General features: G+C 42.4%; 1 protein-coding gene across 3 annotated transcripts in view; it reads left to right on the plus strand.

The window, feature by feature from the left end:
• Positions 1-24,518, plus strand: part of SCN4B (sodium voltage-gated channel beta subunit 4) — a 34,174-nt gene that overhangs the window by 2,043 nt on the left and 7,613 nt on the right. For 2 of the 3 annotated variants that reach the window (XM_072613095.1, XM_072613094.1), the window contains exons 2-4: positions 19,231-19,403; positions 19,966-20,197; positions 24,037-24,166. In XM_072613095.1, the coding sequence (XP_072469196.1) occupies positions 19,344-19,403; positions 19,966-20,197; positions 24,037-24,166 (422 nt within the window). In that variant the 5' untranslated portion in view covers positions 19,231-19,343. Of the gene's footprint in view, positions 1-12,090; positions 13,051-19,230; positions 19,404-19,965; positions 20,198-24,036; positions 24,167-24,518 lie in introns of those variants that run through there. The other variant, XM_072613092.1, reaches the window with a different exon arrangement.

Here is a 24,518-nt window from a genome sequence, read left to right on the forward strand (position 1 = left end):
CCACTGCAGGGAGCCAGAGCTGTGTTTTTAAGAGTGCTCAGTCTAAGATGTAGAATATATATCTTTTATCATCTTCATCCTACATTGGATGCTGTGGTGAATCAAGTACTGGATTTGGCATCAGAAAGACTTGGGTTGGAATCTGGGCTCTGGTACTTAATGCTGCAAGACCAAAATGAGCAAGCTTCTTATCTTCTCTAGCCTCGTTTTTCTAATCTGTAAAGTGACACTTATTTCTTATTATGGTTCTGGTGAAAAGAGAGAAACTGCCTTGAACCAAGGTTGAATTGTCGATTCCTGGGGGGAAAGGAATGGCTGAGCCAAGTATACAATCCATGATCTAAGTTCTAAAGCCAGTTCTGCTACCGACAAGCTATGTCATCTTGAGCAAGTTACTTAAATTCTCTTTTTTCTCATCTCCAAAATGAGGGCATCTCTTAGGTCCCATCTGGTTTTTAGATTTTTGTGCTTCTCAAGGCAAGTCAAAATATATTCATTAAGTCCAAACTATATTACTCCAGTTCTGAATCAACGGAATGCAAGTTCCTTAAGTGCAGGTACTGTTTTTTTATTTTGTATCCTTAGCACCTCGCCTCGTAGGAGCCTAATAAATGCTTTAAAAATGGAATTTAGTGGAATGGGAATCATATGACTTTTATTCCGATAGATTTCCAGATGTGGTGACTTCACTCTGGCCTACCTTGACAGAGGAGATTCTAGACATGTGCATTCTTCCTGGAGCATCTATTTTCATCTGAGTCCTGAGGGGGGTGGGGGTGGGGCTGGTGGGAAGAAGCAAAGGTCCCTAAAGAGGCATGTAGTTCTCTGTCAATGCATGCTCCATCTCACCCCCAAATCAAAAATAACCTTTCATTTCTTGGAAGTTTCATAAAATTTGGTATGAATTTCTCTTTTTCTATAACCATATCATCATTATTTCTGTATATGACTAGATTTTTTTTTTTATTAAAGGGGCCATCCATTGGCTCACCTCTTAAACAGACCTAATCACTGAATGGGTGTTGCCTCAGTCAAAGTGAGAACTCAGAAAGACCTTAGCTTTTAAAGGCCAAGATCTCCCACTAAATCCTGGGCCATCTCCACTTGTCCTGATCTATATCTGGCCACTGGACCCAGATGGCTCTGGAGGAGAAATGGAGGCTGGTGACTTTGCACAGCCCTCGCTCACTTAAATCCAATTCACTTGCAAGACATAGCATCATCTTCCTCATGCCATGCTCCTCTTCCAGAACAAAGGACAAGCCAAAATCACATGTGACTAAGACTCTGAACTCAATGGTGACAGAGGCTGGGGTTTATCTCAATTTATTATCTTCAGTTTTCAGTGTAATGCTGTAGTATACTAGGAATTTAATAAATATTTCTAGAAACTGGATGTATTCTTGAAGAAAAACCCCATATGGAAGGTCTCATTCATTCTAGAGGACTTAGGGTTCTCTTGGACCTGAGTTTCCACTACTCTGTTGGTTCTGCTAGCACTGCACATCTGTTTAGGTAACTCCTACCTGGGTTCAAATTCTAGTTCTGTCATCTAACTACTCATGTGCCTTTAAACAAATCACTTAATCTCTCTTGGCCTTAGCTTCCACATGTGTAAAGTAAGGAAGCTGGATTAGATGACCTCTGAGATCCCTTCTGGTTCCGAATTGATGCCCCTTTCAGTCTACAAAGTCATGGCAGAAGTGGGATACTGATGGTAAATGCATCCCTGAGGCTCTCAGATCCAAATTTCCACCTTCTCTAGTCCCATTACCTATCCTTGGAGATTAGAACTATATGGCATCCTAGTGGGGACACACCATGATTTGACACAAGGGTAGACAAATGTTTTTCATTTAGTTCTGGGGGGAAGCAAGCATCATATGATTGCAATTTATGATTATTTAACATTAATGTCCATATTAATGTTACTATTATCACCATATGTACTAAGTCAGGGAAAGGATATTCCACAAGCAGCTTGGGTATGCTGAGAGCCTTTAATTCAGCCCCTTCTTCTTTTCCCATCAAGAGAGTCAAGTGAAATCCCAGGAGTTAGTTCCAAAGTCTCATAGCAATCACCCTAGGCTGAGGAGGTAGGAGTCAAGTGTGAGGAGGGTGAAGGGAGAAGGGATTTGTCTCTACCTATTCCAAATTTAGAAATAAGCCCTGTTGTGGGGTTTTGCTTGATCATCATATTTGTAATGGATTTTGTTTTTCTTGCCTTCTCAATGCATGGGGAAAGGGGAGATGGGAGGGAGAAAGTTCAAAACTCAAAATAAAATTGAATTAGAAATAAGCCCTGGCAAGACTGCAGAAATATCTGACTTTAGTAGGGAGGTTAATATACTTGGGTCCCAGGGGGATCAGAATCTACCACTGGGAGCCAGAAAATAGATCTGAGGATATCAGGACAAGACTTCTGATGGGGAAGGGACCTTTGGGGTATTGGCATGCAGAGCCAGGCCAAGAAAGGCCCCACTGGGTGCAGAGACAACGGAAAGGCTTCTGCTGCCTCTCCCTAGGCAACCTTTCTGCTTCCTGCCTGCCCCCAAGGGCCCTACCTGGATATAAACAAGTCCTGAGATACCCTCACCACCGTAACGAAGCTTTGCAAACAACTGGATCCTTCCCCAGGCTACGGATTGGATAAAGCTGACACTTTTGAACCACCATTAGCTTTCTTCTTCACTTCAATAGGTGAATCACCTATGGTCCCCAAATGGGCCCTGGGACCTACCTGGCCCTTCTAGCCCCAAGTCTCCTACAAAAACAGAGGAAACAATCAACAGTTCCAACTTCAAGCTTGGGGGACCTTCTTCCCCTTCCCCTTCTGATTCAGCCCTCTCTCTTTCCTTCCTTGAAGTAGAGCTGAGCACTCACTTTCTCCTTAATTGGCTGCTCATTAAGCTCATCCTTTATAAGTACATTACCAAGGGAAAGGGGTTTATACAACATAACACCCTAGCAAGTGATAATTAAACACTGATCACAGCAATTAAGCATATCAGGGAAAAGGAGCCAGAGAAGAAGGAGGGTTGGGCAGGGAAGATGACTACCTGCACCATAGGGGACCCAAGGCCCTTAGAAACAGTTTGTCTTCTCTCTGTTAAAAAGTGGGGAGTAAGGAATGGCTCCCCAGGGCAGGAGGATGGGATTCAGAAATAAATGTGATTTTCAAAATAAATAGTAATAAAAAAGGGGCCCCTTCCTTCCTCCACTCACCACGATCCTCTAGGATCCGGCAGGTTTTTACCTTTTACATTCCTACATATCGTCTAAAACTGAGGGCCAAATGCTCCTTCTTCATGAGTCTAAGGGGAATTCCTTAGTCTAGCTTTCTCTCTCAGACCTCAGAATGGATTTTACTTTGAACATCTTGAAAGCACTTACTACGCATGACTATAGTGGACTCTGGGTGAGTGAAATTCCTCTAACTAGACTAAAAACCACCAGGGACGGGAATGTATTAAAGTCTCTATCTCCCCTAGACCAGGGTTCTGCACCCAGTCAATGCTTAATAAATATTTACTGACCTTAAATTTAAAATCACTTTTATCATGAATTTGAACCTCTTCAATCGGCTAAATGGCTGTGATTGGATTCAATGACTCTGTCCTCCTCACTGTTCCTCACTCCATCTCCTGTCTAGGCATTTTCTCAGGCTGTTCCCCATGCCTGGAATCTCTCCATCCTTATCTTCATCTCCTGGCTTCCATGACCTCCTTCAAATCTCAGTTGCTCTAAGAAATCTTTCCCAGTCCTCCTTAATCTTAGTGCCTTTCCTCTATTGATTATCTCCAATTTATTTTGTATATATCTTGATTTTTAAATATTTTTTCATTCTTTTTTTTAAAATATTTGCTTTCCATTTTCAGCATTCACTTTTATAAGATTTTTAGCTCTAAAATTTCTCCTCGCCCTGTCCTCCCCCTTCCCAAGATGACATGCAATCTGATGTAGGCTTATTGATCTTGTTAGTACATAGTTGCTTACATGATGCCTCCCCAATAAGACTCTGAGCTCTTTGACAGCAGAGACGGTAGAAATTCAGATCTGAGAGCCTCAGAGATGAATTCCCAGACCTGCCTTTCTACCCTGGGAACAATGTTTTACTTGTGAAGCTCAAACCCATTCTTATCATGGTCCAACAACCCTCTGGACAAAAATCTACCAGCTTTTCCCACAATTTTTCCATGTCTAAGAGATATATTCTCCCCTTCCCCTGCTTCAAACTAGTCCTGGGTCAAATAGAATCAGAAAGAGTTGCTGTATACCACGTATATGCTATATCTGCCATGATGTTGTAGACTGAAAGGATCATAGATTTAGAACCGGAAAGGACCTTAGAGGTCACCTAATCCAACCCCCTTACTTTACACATGTGAAAGCTGAGGCCCAGAGAGATTAAGCGATTTATCCAAAGTCACATGAATAGTAAATCGCAGAATCAGAATTTGAACCCAGGTCCTGTTATTTGAAATCCAGTTCTCTTTCTTCTCACAGCTTTTTTATTACACAAAAGGTGAGGCAAAAGTATAACTGGACAAAAGAAAAATAAAGCACAGTAAGGTATTCAGAGCTTAGATTGTCCACAGACCTTTCTCCTTGGAGAAATCAATGAAATCTACTCTATGTTAAAATTCCCTCCCTTCCCCCCTCCCCCCCCCTTTTTGTGTTTCTGCATCTTATCTATCAAGCAGTTAGGGGTTTTCCTCCTACTTACCTTCTGGAGCTCAACATTGCAACCCTTTTGTTGGACTAGGTTTCATTTTAGGCCTGGGGCATTCAGCCTTTAATGCCTGGTTTCTCCTATTCCTATGGAGATTCTGGAGCGCAAAGTATTGCTGAGCCCACTAGCATAATCCCCAGTCTGGTACCTACTCATGATTCATAACCTGTGAAAGCATTTTCTTTACTGGAGGCACAGAGAAAGGCAATAAACACGATCAAAGTATGGGAACTTAACAACGTTAACAGAGTAGATAACAGTCCAAAAAGACTGAGCAAACAAATATTAAGGGCTACTGAGTTCTGGGCATGGGGGATAGAAAGGCAAAAATGAAATGGTCCCTTTCCTCAAAGTGCATACATTCATTCTACTGGGGGAAAAGAGAACACAAAAAAATATTGCATATAAGTAAATGAATACAAGGTAATTTAAAAATTATTCTTTATTTTAATATTCATTTTAAAAAAAGTTGAGTTCTTAATTCTCTTCCACCAACCACTCCTCCACCTATTGAGAAGGCAAGCAATCTATCAGTTGTACATATGGAGTCATACAAAACATATTTTCATATTAGCCATGTTGCAAAAAAAGAAATGAAAGAAAAAAAGTGAGAAAATATAATAAATGGAAAAAAGTATTCTTCAATCTATATTCAGAGTTCATCAGTTCTCTCTCTGGAGGTGGATAGCATTTTTCTTCATGAGTCCTTTGGATCTTTGGATCTTGGATCATTGTCTTGATCAGAGTAGCCAAGTGCATCACCGTTGGTCTTCGACACAAAGTAATTTTCAGAGAGAAGTGATAATGATGGGGAAGGAGGGAATCAAAAAAGGCCTTTGTTGTACTCTGAAGGAAGCTGGGAAAGAGGTGGAATTGAGGAGGGAATGCTTTCCAGACCTAGGAGATAACTTGTACAAAGGCATGGAAATGAGAGATGAAACCCCATCTACAGGGATAGAAGGTATTGCTAAGATGAACCAGGAGTTATCTACCTTTTCCTAGAAAACTTGAATCACAGAATCTGAGAGTTGGAAGGGACTTTGGAGTACATCTAGTCCCACCCATTCCTCTACAACATACTCAAGTAGCCAATCCAATCTTTGCTTAAAGACCTTCAGTGTGAGCGAATTTACTATTCTACTTTTGGACTACCTCATTGTTAGGATGGTTTTCTGTACCCCATGCCTAAACCTGCCTTGGAGGTGGCTAGGTGGCATAGTGGATAGAGCACTGGGCCTGCAGTCAGCAAGACCTGAGTTCAAATCTAGCTTCAGACACTAGTTGTGGGACACTGGACAATTCACTTAACCTGTGTTTGCTTCTATTTACTGGAGAAGGAAACCACTCCAGTATATTTGCCAAGAAAACCCCATAGACAGGATGATCAATGGGAGTCACAAAGAGTTGGACACAACTAAACAACAAATCCACCTTTCCCTTACTCTATCGACTTTTACTACTTTTTTGCCTCTGGGGTTAAGCAGAACAAATCTAATTCCTCTTTTAAATGGCAATGCTTGAAATACTTGAAGACATATATCTCATTCCCCCTCCCCCAGGTCTTTCTTGTTGGTTGAGAGTTTCCTCATTGGGAAGTGAGGAAATCCCCTTAAATTGCTATGCAATTTATAGTCTTAGAAAGTTGCCCGAGGCATTAACAAGTTAACTAATTTGCCCAGGGTCTCAGTGTTGGGGTACATCTGAGGCAAGTGTTGACTCTGGGTCTTCCTGAATCCCAGGGCAGTTCTCTCCCCACTATTCCACAAGACTTGACAAGTCTTCTCTTGTCCAGGATAAATTCCCTGACTTCCTTCAGTTCCTTTTGGTAGATTGCCAGCAACAATTTATATTAATTTAACATTATTCTAAATAACTGACAGGCTCCCCGTGCCCTCATACATGTCTCCCACACAAGACATTTTGAAATAGCATTTATAGGAATCTTGAACAAGGAAAAAATGACACATTTCAGGGTTCGTGTTCTACCTTATCATCCTTAGACAATAATACCTGCTTAATTGTTTTTTTCAGAATACCCCTGAGAATCAGTCTTCTAAAACCACTGAATCCCTCTAACTGGTGACAGATGACTGGAAATAATCAAAAGGACTGCCTCCCGGGTTCAATTCCCTAATCCCTTCAGGAAATGGGAAAAGAGAGTATTGGTTTTAGATAGGTTATAACTCTAATCCCGTTGGAGGATGGGAAAGGTCAAATGACCTTAAGCAGACTGGATCTATTACTAGTTCTAAATTTGGTTACCAACCTTAATCCAGTATCAGGAGCCTTGACTTTGTTCTTGACCTTTTACATACTTTCCTAAGAGATAAGGGCTAGACTCAAAAAGGAAGGAAGGAAAGAAAGAAGGAAGGAAGGAAAGAAGCAAGGAAGAATGAAAGGAAAGAATGAAGGAAGAAGGGAAGAAAGGAAAGAAAGAAATAAAGAGAGGAGAAAGGAAGTAAGGAAGAAGAGAAAGGACAGTAGGAAGGAGGGAAGAAATGAGTGAGGGAAGAAAGGAAGGAGAGGAGAAAGGATGAACATAAGGGAAGTGAGGAAGGAAAGAGAGAAGAAAGGAAGGTAAGAAAGAAGGAAAAGAGAAAGGCAATAAGGAAAGAGGGAAGAAAGAATGAAAATAAGGAGGGAAGGCAGGACGAAAAAAGGAAGAAAAGAAGATGTGAAAGTAGGAGAAAGGAAGGAAGGAGGGGGAAAGGATGAAAGTAAGGAGAGAAGTAAGGAAGGAAAAGAAAAGAAAGGAAGGAAAGGAGAAAGGAAAAGAGAAAGGAAGTTAGAAAGGAAGTTTGCAAAAAGAGTCTTTGCTTTCAAGGAACTTATATTCTAATGGGGGGACAGACAGACAGATACACATACCCAAACATACACACACATACACACACACACATACATACACACTCACACACTCGGAAGGTAGAAAAAAGGTGGTGGGTAGGGTCCTGGTTTTGAAGTCTACAAGTCAGGAATAGGATTTAAGGCCAGTTTGGGACCCTCCAAAATATGGAGGCTTTAGGAGGAAGTCACCAGTGGGAGAAGGGGATAAACTTTATAGAGGGATATTCCAGGTTGAGAAGGCTCCAGTAGTGGTTGCATGTTCTAGGGTGGAGCATTCTTTCCTTAGAAATTTGACTAAATACTAATAGAACTTCTTGCCTTCAAATTAGTCCAAAGGCTTTAGGATAATCTTAAAATCCTTTCTTAATATTCCTAAGAGGAGGATGGAAAGGGGATGCTTTGTTTGCTTCCGTGTCAGAGTCCTTCCTGAGACTCCACATTATCAGTACCCTTCCTAAAATGTAGCTCCTAGAGCAGAAAACAATACTCTACATGTGGACCAGGACAGTGGATAGTGAGACTCCTAGTTGTAGGAGTTATGTATCTTTTAATTTAATTTAAGATTCAATTTAATTTCCTTTAGCTTTGGCCTACTGTATCATCCTGTTCATTCTAATGGAATGTGTTGTTCAGGCAGTTTTCAATTGTGTCCAACTCTTTGTAACCCCATTTGAAGTTTTCTTGGCAATAATACTAGAGGGATTTGCCATTTCTTTCTCCAGCTCATTTTATAGATGAGAAAATTGAGGCAAACAGCATTAAGTGACTTGCCCAGGGTCACTCAGCTAGTAAGTATCTGAAGCTAGATTTGAGCTTAGGAAGATGAATCTTCCTAACTCCTGGTCTGGCACTCTAACCATGGTACCACCTAAGTGCCTATATGGGGCTTCCAGTCCACTAAAATCTCAGATATTTTTCAGACAAATTACTGTCTAGCCACATTTCTCCTTGTAGACTTAAAAAATTCTAATCCACACAGTCCAATTTTAAAATTCCTTGTTTAAAGGAACAGCCTACAATCATTTCTTTAAATTCTCCCTCACTGGGTTTGGCCCAGTGTTCTAGCCTGTCAAGAGCCTTTTGTATTCTCACTCTGCCATATAATATGTTAACTATCTTTCTCAACTTTAGGTCAATTGACAATTTGATATGCTTACCATCTATGGCTTTAAAATTGTTAGCACAGGGTTAAGAACCAATTCCTGCAGGTACTTTACTAGACACTTACTTCCAGGTCTACGCTGCAACATTAATGATTGCTGTTTGTGTCCAACCATTTACCCAGTTTCTGTAGTAAGATGCAGATCTTTTTTCTTATTTTTGCCTCTGGGTAAGTCAAAGGAGTTGTTATTATGTCTAGTTTGTGGATGAGGAAACCAGACCAGGACACTTCATGGTTTATCCAAGGTCAACCAGGTAGCAGGATGAGAGATAGACCCCATGGGAAACTCAGTGTTTTGTTTTGTTGTTTTGTTTTTGCACAAGCCCAGTGTTCTTTCTGCTAGATCACAACTCCTTAAGCCCCGCACTTTGTGAAACTTTAATTCCCATTTATGAGTCTATCTGGTTAGCTGGACCTAACAAGATGTAGAGAAATAGCGGTTGAGGAGGCAGAACCCTGAAAATTTTCTCTCCTGCTCAGATTCTTGTATATTGCTTACCTAGATCTCTTCTTTACACTAAATCCCACTTTCCCTTGCTTGTATTATGTAAATTACCTCTCATTTCATAGTGTAGTCAATCAATTAACATTTATTAAGCACCTACTATGTGCCAAGCACTAGGAAAACAAAAAGAGGCAAAATATAGTCTCTGACCTTCAAAGAGTTCACAGTCTAATGGGATTATAGCTTTGGAAGGGACGAGAGAGGTTATCTGGTTTTACAGATGAGGAAACAGCCTCAGAGAGATGAAACAACTTTTTTTCAGGGTGACCTGGCTAGTAAGGAGAAGAGCTGGGATCTGAACCCAGGTCCTCTGATTCTTAAATCCAGAAAATCTGTCCACTACACCATGCTAGCTCCCAGAATTAGATCATAAACATCTAGACAGCAGGGTCTATTTTACATTTACCTCTGTACTCCCAATACCTACACAGTGCTTGACATGGAATAGACCCATAACAAAGGTTGAATTTCTTAAAATTGGGACTATTGGGACTCAGAAATAGTCCTACTTGAAGGGACGTGGGAAGGGCAGCCTATGTTCCTGCTTTTGTCCCCCCAGAGTTGTTACTTGGTCTTTCATTTCCAAGGAGTTCTTCGTCAATCAGAAACCACCTCTCAGCTTGCCCCTTTCTTCCTCCCGGCCACAGTAGAAACAGAAATGATTGGCTCTGGAAACCCTGAATGTATTACAGATAAGTCATCCACCTAAACACACAGGAGTCAGGCAGCAATATGCGCTCTTCTGCATTGAGACTCAAAGAAATTGCTTCCTCATCTTTAAAGAGAGAGTGCAGACTCTGTCGCAGTCAGTCATGTCAAATTCCCCTTTTCCCTTTCTGTTTTGTGTGCTTATAGGGATTGAGATGGTTTCATTTGGATATAAGGCTACTGGGAAAGGAAATTTGGTCTCAGAGTGGAGTACCCCTTCTTTTCCAGGGGGGGTCCCCACAGCTCTTGGATGTTCACCTGGGCCAGCTAGAACAGATCTCTTCCACAGATGCAGCCATTATGGATTTTGCAGCATCTTGGCTCCTCTAACTCAGGGTCAGAAGGATGATGGAAGAGAATGAAGGCCTCTGGTGAGAAGAGCTGAAGCCTACAGTTAGAAGGTCATCTGTTAGAGGCAGCTTTCTGGAAACAGGAGCTGAGGGAAGGCAACGGGTGCATCTCTGCCCAAACAGCATCATCTGTCCGGCTTAACTGTTCCCAGGTCCCTTTGGGAGCAGAGGTGAAAGGAAGCACTGGCCAGAATGTCATGGATTTTTAAATTGCAATGTGTTTAGTTAATAACAAAGGATACTAGGCAGAAAAAGTGGTGTCCTGGAAAGAACGTTGGCCTAGAAGTCAGGAAACTGGATCTACCATTAACAAGCTTTATGATATTGAACATTTCACTTCTCTGGAGGGTGTGCATGTACGGCTGTGAGGGGACAAGAGGATGTCTAGGATGACTCATTCACTAATGTTCTGTAAAGGAACACAAAACCAGCAGGGTGCCAAGCAGATTTCTGCTGGACGGTGGTTATCTCCCTCACCTCTCTCATGTTTGTTCAAAAAGTATTCAAGAGCATTGACCTGAAACTGAAAGACACTTTAGGTAAAATCTAAGGTCCCTTCATCTTTGTTTAGTTGTTTTCCAATTGTGTCCAGCTCTTTGTAACCCCATTTAGGGTTTTCTTGGCAAAGATACTGAAATGGTTTACCATTTCCTTCTCCAGCTCATTTTACAGATGAGGAAACTTAGGCAAACAGGGTGAAGTGACTTGCCCAAGGTCACACTGCTAGTAAGTGTCTGAGGCTGGATTTGAACTCAGAAAGATGAGTCTTCCTGGCTCTGTGCACTATGGTGCCACTTACTTGCCTATCTTACATATGAGGAAAAGCTATACCAGAGAAGAGAAGAGATTTGTCCATGAGCACCCAGGCAGACATGGGATGGTAGAGTAGAAGTAAGGAGCACTTGGCTTTGGAGTTCAAGAACCTGGGTGTTCATATGTCATCTCTGTCATTTACTATCTATGAGACTTTGGGCAAATCATCCAGTCTCTAAGGACCTTAGTTTCCTCATCCATAAAGTGAAGGGGTTAGCTTAGAGCTGAGATTGCTCTAAGGTGGTGGGTTCCAGCTTTAAATCTAAGCTCCTACAGAAATCAGTTGTGATGGTTCCAAATCTTGTTATGGCTCCTACACTTAGAGGCTCACTTTTACTGAATATCTTTGTGACCTGGGGCAAGCCACTTAACCTCCTTGGGCCTCAGTTGCCTCATCTGTAAAAGAAGGGTAGTTGGACTACATCACCTTTGGTTTCCCATATGACATACTATATGTTCAGCACCCCATTCTTTTTCTTCTGGGTTTCCTTTCTCTTCTCTTCCCTCTTTCCTCCTCTCCCTCCTTCTCCTTTTTCCTCCGCCCTCTCCTTCTCCTTTTTCCTCCCCCCTCCTCTTCCTCCTCCTCCTCCCTTCATTTTCTTCTTGGACAGGGAAAGAGGAAATAGCAAGATAGATTCAGGCTAGATATAAGCAGGAATTGGAAAATGATTAAATCCGAGGATCGCCTTGTTTAGGGACACACATGCAAAACCAAGAGATACTCAAATATGTCAGGGAGAGGAAGGGGAAAAGTCGGAAGCTGGTGGCTGGGGGAAATCTCCTGAGGGTGTCAGCGGCTCAAGTAGCAATAAATTCCTATCCCCGGGAGCTCTCTCAGGGGAAAGTCCGGGCATTTCTGCAGAAGCATTTTTTGGGGGAGATTTTTGCAGATCATTCTGGGCCCTTTTCCTCCCTGACTTTCTAGTGACAAATTGTTTGTTTACAGCCGTGCAGCCTCCGTTCTCTGGAAAATAGTAAAGCAGATGTAAAGACTCCCCAAACCTCTCGCACAAGCCCATAACGCGGTGTTTGCGGGCTTGCCACGCCTGGCTTACGGATGCCCATGGGTTTGGATCTGACTGAAGGACCCACGTTCTCAGATGCCTCTCGGATGCGCTGGCCCTGGGCACCAGAGGCAGAGCTAGACTGTCCATTCCAGAATCCAGAGAAGAAAAACCAAAGGCTTTGTCGGGGTTCAGGGGAGTGGAAAGCTAGGCGCTCCCGTCTTAGGGAGTCCTGGCTGACTGGCGGTGATTCTGGACCCTAAAAGGGTGGGGGGAAGAAACGACTTGGTGCAACGGACAGAGCCTGGGATGAAGCCGTAATCTAGGTTTAAAACAAAGCTCCTTCCTCGCTGTGGGTCTTTGGGCGAGTCATTCGTCCTCTTAGGGCCTCACCTTTCTCCTCTGCAAAATGAGGGAGTTGGACCAGGTGTCTTCGGCGAACCCTTCCAGTTTGAACTCCTGGCATACGATAAAAAGGGACTGGTGAGAGCCCGAAAACAACCTTGTCCCTTTTTGGAAAGGGATTCCAGGGAAAGGGCGAGTTAAATGTCACCGGGAGGGCCCGCGGCCCGGGCCGGAGGGGGAGGGCGGCCGCCGAGAGCGTCCCTGCGGCAGGAGTCAGGCGAGGACAGCCGCCTCCACCTCCCCAGCCCAGGCAGCCTTTCACTGAATCAGCGCAGCCGGCGCGGGAGGGATTGCGCTGACTGGATCCATCCCTTCCCGAGGCTGGCGGGCGGCCAGGCTCTCTCCTGGCTTAATGCGGCACTCAAGTAACCGCCCGGGATTCCTGGGCAAACCCTGCGAGGGAGAGAGCCCCTGGCGCTGGGGGGCTGCTGGCCCGCCCTCGGGGGACCGGAGCCCCGGCAAAGGCCTGGGGATTGTGCCGGGGATGGGGAGGGCTGCGTCTGCGAGGCCAGGTGGACGTAACGGTGAGAAGTGGTGTTCCTGATTTGCCTTCCATTTTCGGAGGATGCTCTTCCTGCTATCCCTCCGTTTTTCTCTTCTTTTTCTTTCTTCATTGCTTCTTTTCCTCTCTCTCCCTCTAAGAAACTTTACCTCCTTTCCCCTTTTTCTGCTTTCTCACTCTCCTGGCTTCCTCCGGGTGTTGTGGAACGAACTTGAAACGACAGGACCTGAGTTCAAAGGGTCGAAGGCTCGGCTAACCTACTACCTGTGTGACCTTGGTCAAGTCACCTACCTGCTCTGGGTTTCAGTTTTCTAATCTGTACAACGAAGGGGGCTAGACTAGAACACCGCTAAAGCGATCTTGTGGATCAAGAGAAATTATAAAAAACGAATGTTAGTTTTTTTTGCATGTTATTGGAAAAAAATTAAACATTAACAGTAACAACAAAAGAGCTGGAAGGGACCTAGGATCAAGGTTGGAGTCTCAATGCTTTCACTGATTAGCTTTGTGACCTTAGGGAGGTCACTTTGGGGTCTCAATTTCCCCCTCTATAAAATGCAGTTAATAACACCTACATTACCTATCTAGAACAAATGAAAAAATACATGTTAAGACTTGTTTTACGTAAATTATTATTACCTACCTCTCCTCAGCTATTTTCCTGGTAGTTAGGGAGATAGAGTGTTGGACCTGGAGTCAAGAAGACCTAAATTCAAATTCTGCCTCAGATGCTCCCTAGCTGTGTGACCTTGAGCGAGTCACATAACCTCTGTCACTTTGGGGGTCTCAGTTTCCCCATTATGAAATGAGGATATTAATAGCACTTACCTTCCAGGGTGTTTGAGAAGATCAAATGAGATAGTATTTGTAAAACATTTTGCAAATTGTAAAGTTCTCCATAAATACCAACTCTTTGCTTCCTTGGAACAAGGGTATAAAGGGCATATATAGAGCACTTTACAAAGCCCTTTCTTTGAAACAACCCTGTGAGAAAAGTAGAGCTACTGTTATTCCCATTTTACAAATGAGGAAACTGAAGGTCAGAAAGATTAAGTGATGCCCAGGTCACGCTGGCCAAACTGGGACTCCCTGTAAGTTCTATGATTTTCAGTTCTGCTCTCCTCGACCTAACCATCATCATAATGACGATGATAGCTAGCATTTAGGTTTTGTTGTTGTTCAGTCATACCCAACTCTTCAATCCATTTGGTGTTTTCTTGGCAAAGATACTAGAGTGGTTCACCATTTCCTTCTCTAGCTCATTTTACAGATGAGGAAACTGAGGCAAATAGAATTGAGTGACTACTTAAGTAGTCACACAACTAAATAAGTGTCTGAGGCCGGATTTGAACTCAGGAAGATGAGTCTTCCTGACTTCAGGCCTGCTACTCTCTCCGCTGTACCACCTAGCTGCCCTCATTTAGGTCTACAAAGCACTATACAAGCATTATCTCATTTTACTCTCACAACATCCATGGGAGGTGGATACTATTATTATTATCCTCATTTTATAGATGAGAAAACTGAGGCAGAAGTGCCGGCCTCCTAGCACTTCACCTTGCTGTCTCTCAGAGTAGGAGAGCCCAATTTCCATGATGCCAGGCCTCTGGGGCTCAGCATCCATGCCATGGAGCTGTACTCACTGAACTTGGAGTCAAGAGGGATTGAGTTCGATTCTTGCTTCCAGGATGTGTGGAGCCACATGACCAAGGACAAGTCACTTAGTCTCTCTGAGATACAGTTTCCTCATGGGTAAAGGAGGGGGGGGCGGGGTAAGAACTGTAACTACTGATTTCAAAGGATTTTTGAAGATCAAATAAGTATCTAACCAATATCTAACTGCTTTTGAAACTCTTCAAGACATTATTATAGACAACAGCTTTTCTCCTGGTGCCTCTTCCTTTCATTCTTATAGAAATATAACTCATATGGGTTTCCCTCATGACCTTTATTAGCAAATGCCCATTTCCACTAAAAGCATCTACATATAGTGCTTTGGAAAGCATTTTACAAATGTCCTCTCATTTTATTCTCACAACAACCTTGGGAGGTAGGTGCTATTATTATCCCCATTTTACAGATGGGCAAACTGAAGTTAAATGACTTGCGTGGAGTCAGAGATTGGATATGAACTCCTTAATTCCAGGTCTGGGGCTCATTCCCTGTGCCCTCAAGCTCTAAGTATAAAGCACTTATTATGTGCAGGGCCTTGTACCAGGTGGGGGTAGGGGTAGTTACAAACACAGCTCTTGACTTTATGGATCTTGTCATCTACTGAGGAGGAGGAAACACGTATGCAAATATATATGAGATATAACAGAATGTGGTGGGGCACAGGGGCAACCCCAAGTGCTAAGAGAAATTTGAAGGTGCAGAGATCCCTTTTAGCTGAGGGGATTAGACAAGGCTTCGTGGAGGAGGTGGTATATGAGCTGAAGGAAAGAAGAGAAGTATTGTACAATGTTCTTAAAATAGAAGGAGCTGTGAAGGCTCTGGTGCTGGGGTTTGCTGGCTCTCCGTTAGCTTCCTGCCCTTCCTGGGAGATTTTGGCCTCTGGCCCCAGAGAATACCTTTTTTTTTGGGTTGCTATTTTCTAGTGATTTCCATGCCCATGAAACCCCACCTGGAGGCCTGGATCCTCTTGGGCCATAGGATCTAGAGCCAGAAAGAATCTTAGAGGTCATATAGTCTGGGTTTTAAACAATTTTTTAAAATTAAATTTATTTTGTTACATTTTAAATTCCAAACTGTCTCCCTCCTTCTCTCTCCATTCTGCACTACAGAACACCACCATTTGACACAGATACACACACTGCAGGGTATATATGTGTGTGTGTACATGTGTGCATGTGTATATGTAGATATATGATGCTATATCTATATCCTATGCATAGATATGTATACATACACACACATATGCATGCACACACGCACATATGTATCCTATGCAATCTTCTTTTTATCAGGTCTTTCTTTGGAGGTAGACAGCATCTTCCTTCATAGGTCCTTTGAAGTTGATCTGAGTATTTATAATACTCAAAATGACTTGGTTGTTCAAAGCTGTTCTTAGAACAGTATTTCTGTTACTGCGTACATCTGTGTTCTCTTGATTCCATTCATTTCACTCTTAATTATTTCATGCATGTCTTTTCATCAAAATGAGCTCAGGGGTGGGGAACAGAATCCACTTGGATTCAGCCAAAGGAGCATTTAGAGGGCCACAGGTGACTTCCAGGCTGCAGGTTCCCTGTCCTTGAACTAGCTCATCATTTCTTACAGAACAAAGTTTAGGGATTCTTAAGTTTTTTGTGTCACAGACCTTTTGGCATCCTGGTGAAACCTAAAGACCTCTCAGAAAAACGGGTTTTAAATGCACAAAATAAAATTTAGAATTACAAAGGAAACGGATGGTTAATAAAGATAAAGATGTAATTTTTCCCCCTACTCAAGTTCACAGTCTCTCTGAAATATCTTCATAGACCCCCAGATGGGTCCCTGACTCTCAGGTAAAGAACCTCTGATTTAGTCAACTCCAACATTTTACAGATGAGGAGAAGTGACTTCCTCAATGTCACACAGGTAAGTTAGTAGCAGGGTCAAGGTTGAACCCAGGACCTCTGGCTTCAAATTCAGTGTTTCATAACACACTGCTTCTCATTAGGTAGACCAGCTATAGTGATGAAAAAAAAGTAGAGATGATGAGGACCTGAACTAGGGTGGTAGCAGTTTGAGTGTAAAAGAAGGCTATAGATATCCACATTTCCATACCACCTAGGGCAGGGATTCTTAACCTTTTTTGTGTGTTTTATGAACCCTTTTGGCAGTCTGAAACTGAAGCCAGGTGAAACCTATGGACACCATCTCAGAAGGAAGTATTTCTAAATTCATAAAATAGAATATATAGAATTACAAAGGAAACAGAAGGTTAGTGGAAATAGAAATGCAAATTTTTTCCCCACCCAAGTTCACAGATTGAAATCTACCCATAAACCCTTTGAGTTCTGTGGACCCCAGGTTAAAAACTTTTGACGTAGGGCAAAATTGCTGAAAAAGAATCAACAGGACTGAACATCTCATTAGATATGGTAGGGAGAGGGAAGGAGTTATGAGGTGTGTGTGTGTGTGTGTGTGTGTGTGTGTGTGTGTGTGTGTGTGTGTGTGAAACAAGCATTTAATAAGTGCCTACAATGTGCTAGGTGTTGTACTAAGTACTTTCCAATTATCTTCTTGTTTGATCCCTACAGCAACTATGTGAAGTGGGTGCCATGATTATCATCCCCATTTTACAGCTGCAGAAACTGAGTCAAACAGAGCTTATGTGGCTTGCTCAGGTTCACACTGGTAAATGTATGAGGGTATGTAAACTCAGGTCTTCCTGACTCCAGGTCCAGTACTCTGCTCATTTGTACCTGGCTGACTAGGAGTGCAGTGGTGCCACCAGCAGAAATAATTCTGCTGGGAAGAAAAAAGGGAAGGTGGGGGTAGATGAGAAGTTCAGTTTTGGGTGTGCTGAGCTTGAGGTGCCATTTGGGGCATCCTAGAAAAATGCCTTGTAGGTAATTGGAAGCCTGAGACGGTAGTGAAAGGGAGAGATTGAAGCAGATACATCTTTGGGCATCATTTGCACTGTGATGTTAGAAGCCATGGTAGTGGATGAGATCGTTCTGGAAGAGTGTAGAAGTCGGTATGAAAATGGCCAACAGTTCCACAGGCCGTTGGAGGAAGAAGATGAATCGGGAGAACCCAAAGAGACTAAGAAGGAAAAATTAGATGACATAGGGGAAAACTATTTGCCTTCACCTTTTTTTCCCTTGCCCTGTTTTTAGATTTGGGACTTGAGTTTGAGGGTAGGATGTCAGGTAGTAGTAACCTATTTGCCTTCAACACCTCCAGGCTTTGGGAAATTCTCTTCCAATCGGTGACTCCTGGCCTTGTTTATTTGGGTTGGGGCGACCCCTGGTGGCTACTTAGAAGTTCAGGGGTTTCTGCCTGTTCGGAAGACCAAGCCAGCCCATTGTGCCTGAAATCCTAGAGAATAGGATTTAGTTCCTAGGACAATTGTTCTCAATTGTCTCAATTTCTTGGGAGTCAAGTCTTCTGAACTGTCTCCTTGTTGTCATTTCATCAACAACGTAATGAGCTTGCTGAACAGAGTGAGGTCCATTTCTGGGTCTCAGTATCCTCAGTTCCCTACAGTAGAGAAGTTAGTCTGCTTTTTGCCCATGCTCTGGGGTGTGAAAAGGAGGAGATTTGTTTGGATTCCTGAAAAGAGAGGGGATAAAATCTTTCTCCCAAGTCCAGCTTATGACTGGGACTTCCTTCAGCTCCGATCCTGATTCTTAGATTCAGGTTCTGACTCTCTGGGAGAGGAGAGGTCTTTCTGAACTGTGGCTTGAGGGTTAGGGCTTACTTGGAAAGAACCTTATTGGACACATACAGCAAAGCCATGCATGAGCTTCCCTACAAAATCCCCAAGCCTCTGCTTTCACAACTCCAATGAGACAAAACTAGCCATCTTGTGAAGAGCAAACAGTTCATTCAGAATGACTAGAAAACAGCATATCAGAAGCATTGTGATGTGGCCTTGGGGTCAGAAGACATGGATTCACATGCTGGCTTTGTCTCTCACTCATTGGTCATTTTGGACAGACCGAGTTTTAGTTTCCTTGTCTGACGACATCTGTCTTGATGATTTCTGGATTCCTGTTCAGCTCTAACATTCTGTGGGAGTTATTCCTTACATTGAGTTTAACCTGCCTCAGTAGTTCTCCACCCATCATTGGTTTTGGTCTCTTCTGATGGGGTTTCAGGCATGGGGACTTTACTCGACAAAATCAAGTCCAATGTATTAACTAGATCTAGTACTGCCAGGGATTACCTTCTAGAAACCCTTCCCCAAAGCCTCCCTATCTAACAAAATTTTATTAACTACTATGTATAGTTCTCTGATTTTTGAAAAGTCAGTCTGTTTGTATTCTTTGATGTTAGGCCAGTAGGCAAAATTTCTGGCATCTCAGGCTAATGGTACTTTCCAAGACTTGCAGACTCACCCACACCCACATACCCACACACACAGGAAAAGAAAAGTTCCCCAAAGGGCAGGCTCTCCAACTTCCAGGACCATCAAGTAAATCTCTGATCGTCCTTTGCTGGAGTTGGGCCTCCATTGTGATTCTTTTCTTTCTGCTTTCTTTGGGAGTAGGTTTTCTCCTGTTCCCTTGTTCTCTGACGCTGGAGGTGTCTGTGGGGAAGGCTACCACCATCACAGCTGTAAATGGAACCGATGTCCTGCTGCCTTGCACCTTCTCCACCTGTATGGGCTTCGAAAACCTACATTTCTGGTGGACATTCAATAACTCAGAGGAATTCAAGAATGTGAGTATCCTTGGGGCAAGAGAGGAGAAGGGATGGTGGTGGTGACCAGATGCAGGGACTGGAAAGGAGAGGATAGGATAAAACACTTTTCTGTTGTCTTCCTTTTCCCTTGTGTCCCATGGAAACTGTCTCAAAGTCCTTCCAGGCTTGGGCAGAGGACACACTGGAATTTTTCATTCCCCTGATCAGTCTTTTTATTCTTTTGTTTTCTCATGAGTAATACAGGAATTGGTCAGCTTGTTTATTTGCCCAGAGCTTGGGAGAAGGGTTTGGGAGCTGGATAGAATCCTGGAATCTTAGCTTTTGCATTAACCTTAGAGTTCTTCTAGTTCAATTCCTACCTGAGTCTTGGACAAGATGTAAACAGGTTAGGGTTTGAGTTCAATGAATGGAATAATTTTTATAGCCAAATAAGACTGTGTAGTCTCCGTCTCCAGAGTCTATCTGTACTGGTTGAGGTGAAGTTCTGTCCAGAAACAGAAGGTTGGTCGCTAAAATCTAACCTTTTCTGATTCTTCCTTGGTTTCTGGGGCTCTCTCTCTTTTCCTCTGTCTCCCCACAGCTGATTGACGGTATAGTGAAGAATGAAAAGTCAGAACCAAAGATTAGGTCCAACATTGACCCGTCCCGCATTGAGATGGTTGGCTCTGTGAAGGAGAAAAAGAACAACATCTCAATTTTGATTCTTAACCTAGAGTTCTCGGACAAGGGAAAGTACACTTGCCGTGTGAAGAACCCCAAGGAGAAGAACGCTGAGCATGAAGCCACCATCTCTCTCATTGTTGTTGACAAGTGTATGTGAGGGGATGGAGCGGTGCTGGGGGGGGCGGTGGGGTGGAGTGAGGAGAGGGCAGGGCAGGACAACAGCTCAGTTACATGGCATTTCATAAAACCTTTACTCTCAGAAACAACCCGATGTACTTAGAACAAGTATTATTGTTTCCATTTTAAAGATGAGGAACTTGAAGCCCAGAGAAGGAAAGTATTTTTCTCAAGGTCATATTAGTTGTGTATAGAACAATCAAGACTCAAACTTAGGATAAATTGCTGAATTTGAAGTCAAGAAAACCTCAGTTTGTATCCAGCCTCAGATATTTTGTAGCTATGTAACCCTGAGCATGTCACTTACTCTGTCAGCCTCAGTTTCCCCATCTGTAAAATGGAGATAATAATAACACTTATGGGGTAAAATGAGATAACATTTATAAAACACTTTATAAACCTTAAAGCATTATATAAAGGTTAGAAAAAATATACTATATTTCTGAGTATGCCAGTAGTGTTTAACAACCAGCTCTCTGAAAAGCATAACACACTTTGAAGTTTGATCTGCTTTATTAAACATTTCTTCATCACTTTCTTAAGTCATTCAATTTTCAACCATACAACAAACCAAGCCCTGATTTATAGCATTTGTTGATTTTGGAGGTATAAATGCTCTCAGTGAAAATTTAACACCCAGCTTTCTGAAGCCAGTAGGACCTGGCTCCAGCCCCAGCATTGACTATAATTTTTCTCTTATGCTGGCTGTATCATCATCCTTACTGTCAAAAAGAGTAAGTGACATGTGGGGTATTAGAACTGTAGAATATCTGACCTCATCTTGTCCAGCCCCATCTTCTCATTTTATGGATGAGAAAGCAGACTAGTATACAGTTAGTAGCTGTTATTCATTCATTTGTTGGTTCTGTGCCTGCTAGAGTCACAGTATCATACTGGAATTTCTAATCACTCAATTATAATTAAATAATTAGAAATTGATGTGAGGTCCCACCAATTCACTAAATTAGAAATCAATAGGGCAGTAATAGATAATGATGTCAATTCTTCCAGCATCACTGTGGTTTAAGAGATTCATTTGATGTAAGTGAGAGCATTGGCCTGGCATCCAGGAGGCCTGAGTTCTATTTCTAGCTCAGTCACTAATCAGCTGCATTACCTTGGGCAAGCCTCTTAGCCCCGATGGGCCTCATTCTAAGACACTCTGGCGCTGTGAGGGACCTTAGAGATTTATCTGGTCCTTTCCCCTTTTGAATAGATCAGGAACGCGGTGAGAGTGACATAGATTGTCTATGTTTCCTGACATGTGAGAGAAGGGGACTCATTTAGAGTTCATTTAACTCAACCCTCATATTTCACAGATGAGGAAGTGGGGGCTGAGTCTGTAACTATTCCAGTATGAGCTGACCTGATTTCATTTGATCTCGTGTAATCTGTGACCAGTGTTTCTTCTTAGTATTGGAAAGGACTTTAGAGGCCCTCTTGTTCAACTAACTCCTTGTCTTCTATCATATCCCCAATGAATGGTTATCCATTTCTGCTATATATGATAACTACATGTGATAGCCATACTATATATGATAAAGTGCTGACTGTGTGTTTCTAGCTTTTAGTATTGGGGACATTTAGAGGAGGAAGAGATCATTGTGGGCTGGTATAGATGAAAGATATTTCTAAGAGGAGTTGAAACTTATGTGCTTAAAGACTGAGATAAAAAGACAGGAAATAACTCAGGCAATCCAGCTCACTTACACATACACACACACACACACACACACACACACACACACACACATGCACACACACACACACATAAAGCATAACCATGAAGAAAAAGACTTTTAAAAAATTGTGCAATCAATCTATGGCAAATCCGAAGGCATTATTTTTAGACGATACTATTATGGCATGTTCGTGCCACAGATTCCATTAATTAGCATGGATAACTGAGAATTAATTCTAATCAGGTTCTTATCTCCATGAGGCACTGAGCTGAGTTATATAGACGGAGTCCCTGTTCTTTTGGAAGTTTCTATAATAATCTAAGATAAAGATTAGACAGGCTGAATAAGCATCAGCCAGAGATTTTAATAAGATGCAAATAAATAATTTTATTGTGTACAGCGTGCATATTAGGGGGTAGTTAAAGGAGGGGTATTTAGGGGAGTTGAATATTTAGGCAAAAAGAGACTGGAGGGGACTGGAGTCCTCTCTTCCATATAGTTTTATGGAAAGCATCCCATAAGAACTGGGATATCTATTAATCAATCGACTAATGTTTAATAAATAAATACTCGTAGTGTGTTAAGCATAGCTAGGGTAAATACTGAAGTAGTAGGAGATATGGATTTGGCCCTAAGGAGCTTACAATGTGACAAGGGAACCAAGGAAGAAAACTCTAGGGAATTGAATGATGATATATGAAATTATGCACTGAATTGTGTCATCAGAAGAGATTGGTAGTCAGGGAAAAACAGTACTACAGTGAAACCGAAACCCTTGGACAAAGGCATGAGGGTGGGAAGGAATGCCACCAGAAGGTGCTTATGGGGCAAGAGGAGATTGGCAGGAAGTAAATGGAGGCGGTATGGCCTAATGGAAAGAACCCTTTATTTGATATCCAATGGTCTGGGTTCTGGTCCTAGCTCTGCCTTTGTACAGAGTATCCCCTGTACTTGGAAATTCCACCTTCCTCATCTCTGCCTCTGAATACCTAATATCTTCGAGAGCTTAGCTCAAGTGATATCTCCTATGGAAAGCCTTTCCCTGCTCTCTCCCTCCTCCCCAGCTGTTGGTATATTTATTATACATATTCTTGAATGAATGAATGAAAAAGCATTTATAAACCACTGTGTTAAAAGCCCTGTGCTAAGTGCTAGGGATACAAAGGGATTCCGTAGAGAAATGAGTTATGTACCGCTCTCAAGAAGCTCAGATTCTAACTCAGGGAGACAACATAGAGAGTAGGGCTTAACTGCAGATATCATGGAAAGGTAGAGAAGTCCTTAGGATGTGTTAGTGGGTCAGACGACAATGCTTGGGTGTCTGTAGGGAACACTAAACAGGCAAATGGTAAAGTCTGGTGGTCCCTCACCATAACTGATGACTCCCTACTCATCCCAGTGGTGTGAGTGGCCACCTGGCCAGGGTGGTAAAAGGGCCTGGTCCATCACTTTTGAGGAGGAAGGAGTGGTCCCAAAGGTTGGGGTATAGTGGGGGGCTCTGGGTTCCCTCCTAAAGCTGTGGGGACATTTAGCCAGGAAAGGAAAAGGAACCATTTGCAAGAAGGTGGTGGGGGAAGGACTACTCTTGGCCCTTACTCCTGCTTCCTTTTATAGAAAGAAAGCTGCTTTAAGGGAAGGGTTATTTAATTTTTGTCTTTGCATTCCCAATGTATAATAGGTTCCTTTTTTTTTTCATTCCTTTGATCAGTTTATTTTTTCCACTTAATAGTATTTTATTTTTTCCAATTACTTGTAAAGATAATTTTCAACATTCACTTTTATAAGATTTTGAGTTTCAAACTTTTTTCTCCCTCCCTGTCTCTCCTTGCTCCTTCCCAAGAAAGTAAGCAGTCTGATACAGGCTACACATGTACAATCATATTAAACATATTCCCACATTAGTCATGTGTACAGTAGATTCTTGGTAAGTGCTTGTTGCATGTAAGGTCATATCACCATACCCCTCCTTCCCCCTTTTACAGATGAAGAAACAGTTTCATAGAGATGGATGTAGGTGTTCTCATTCTAAGGCCAGTGCTCTTTCTGGTTTACCTAAATGCTACTGGCTGGCCATGGATCTGGGCTTTGCTTTCCTCTTACCTCTTTCTTCTTCTCTTCTGTCTTCACAGTGGTGAAAGTAGACAACACCGTGACAATCATCATCCTCTCAGTTGTGGGTGGTCTCATTGGACTTCTCATTGTCATCATGTTGATTAAGAAGTTTGTTACTTTCATCATTAAGAAGACCCAAGAAAAGAAGTGAGTTATCAACATGATTGTCCTTTCTCCCTATCCCACTGTCCTCTGTTCCACTATTCCCCATTACAGTCATCTTCCATCCTCATCCCTTTCTTTCTTATTCTGTCTTCCTTCTCATCTAGTAAGAATAATAACTTTTATATGTAAAACTTTAAAGTTTGAAAAGAGATTTTAAATGCACTATTTCTTTTGATCTTCACAACACCCCTGTGAGGTAGGTGGTACAGGTATTTTTTTTCTCATTCTTACAAATGAGGAAACTAAAGCTGAGAAGTTAAGTGATTTGCCTGTGGTCATGCTAGCTTTCCCTTATAGTCTTTTCTACATCTGACCATTTCTCCCTTGTCCTCTT

The sequence above is a fragment of the Notamacropus eugenii genome, chromosome 5 (genome assembly GCF_028372415.1).
Source record: "Notamacropus eugenii isolate mMacEug1 chromosome 5, mMacEug1.pri_v2, whole genome shotgun sequence".
Classification (NCBI taxonomy): domain Eukaryota; kingdom Metazoa; phylum Chordata; class Mammalia; order Diprotodontia; family Macropodidae; genus Notamacropus; species Notamacropus eugenii.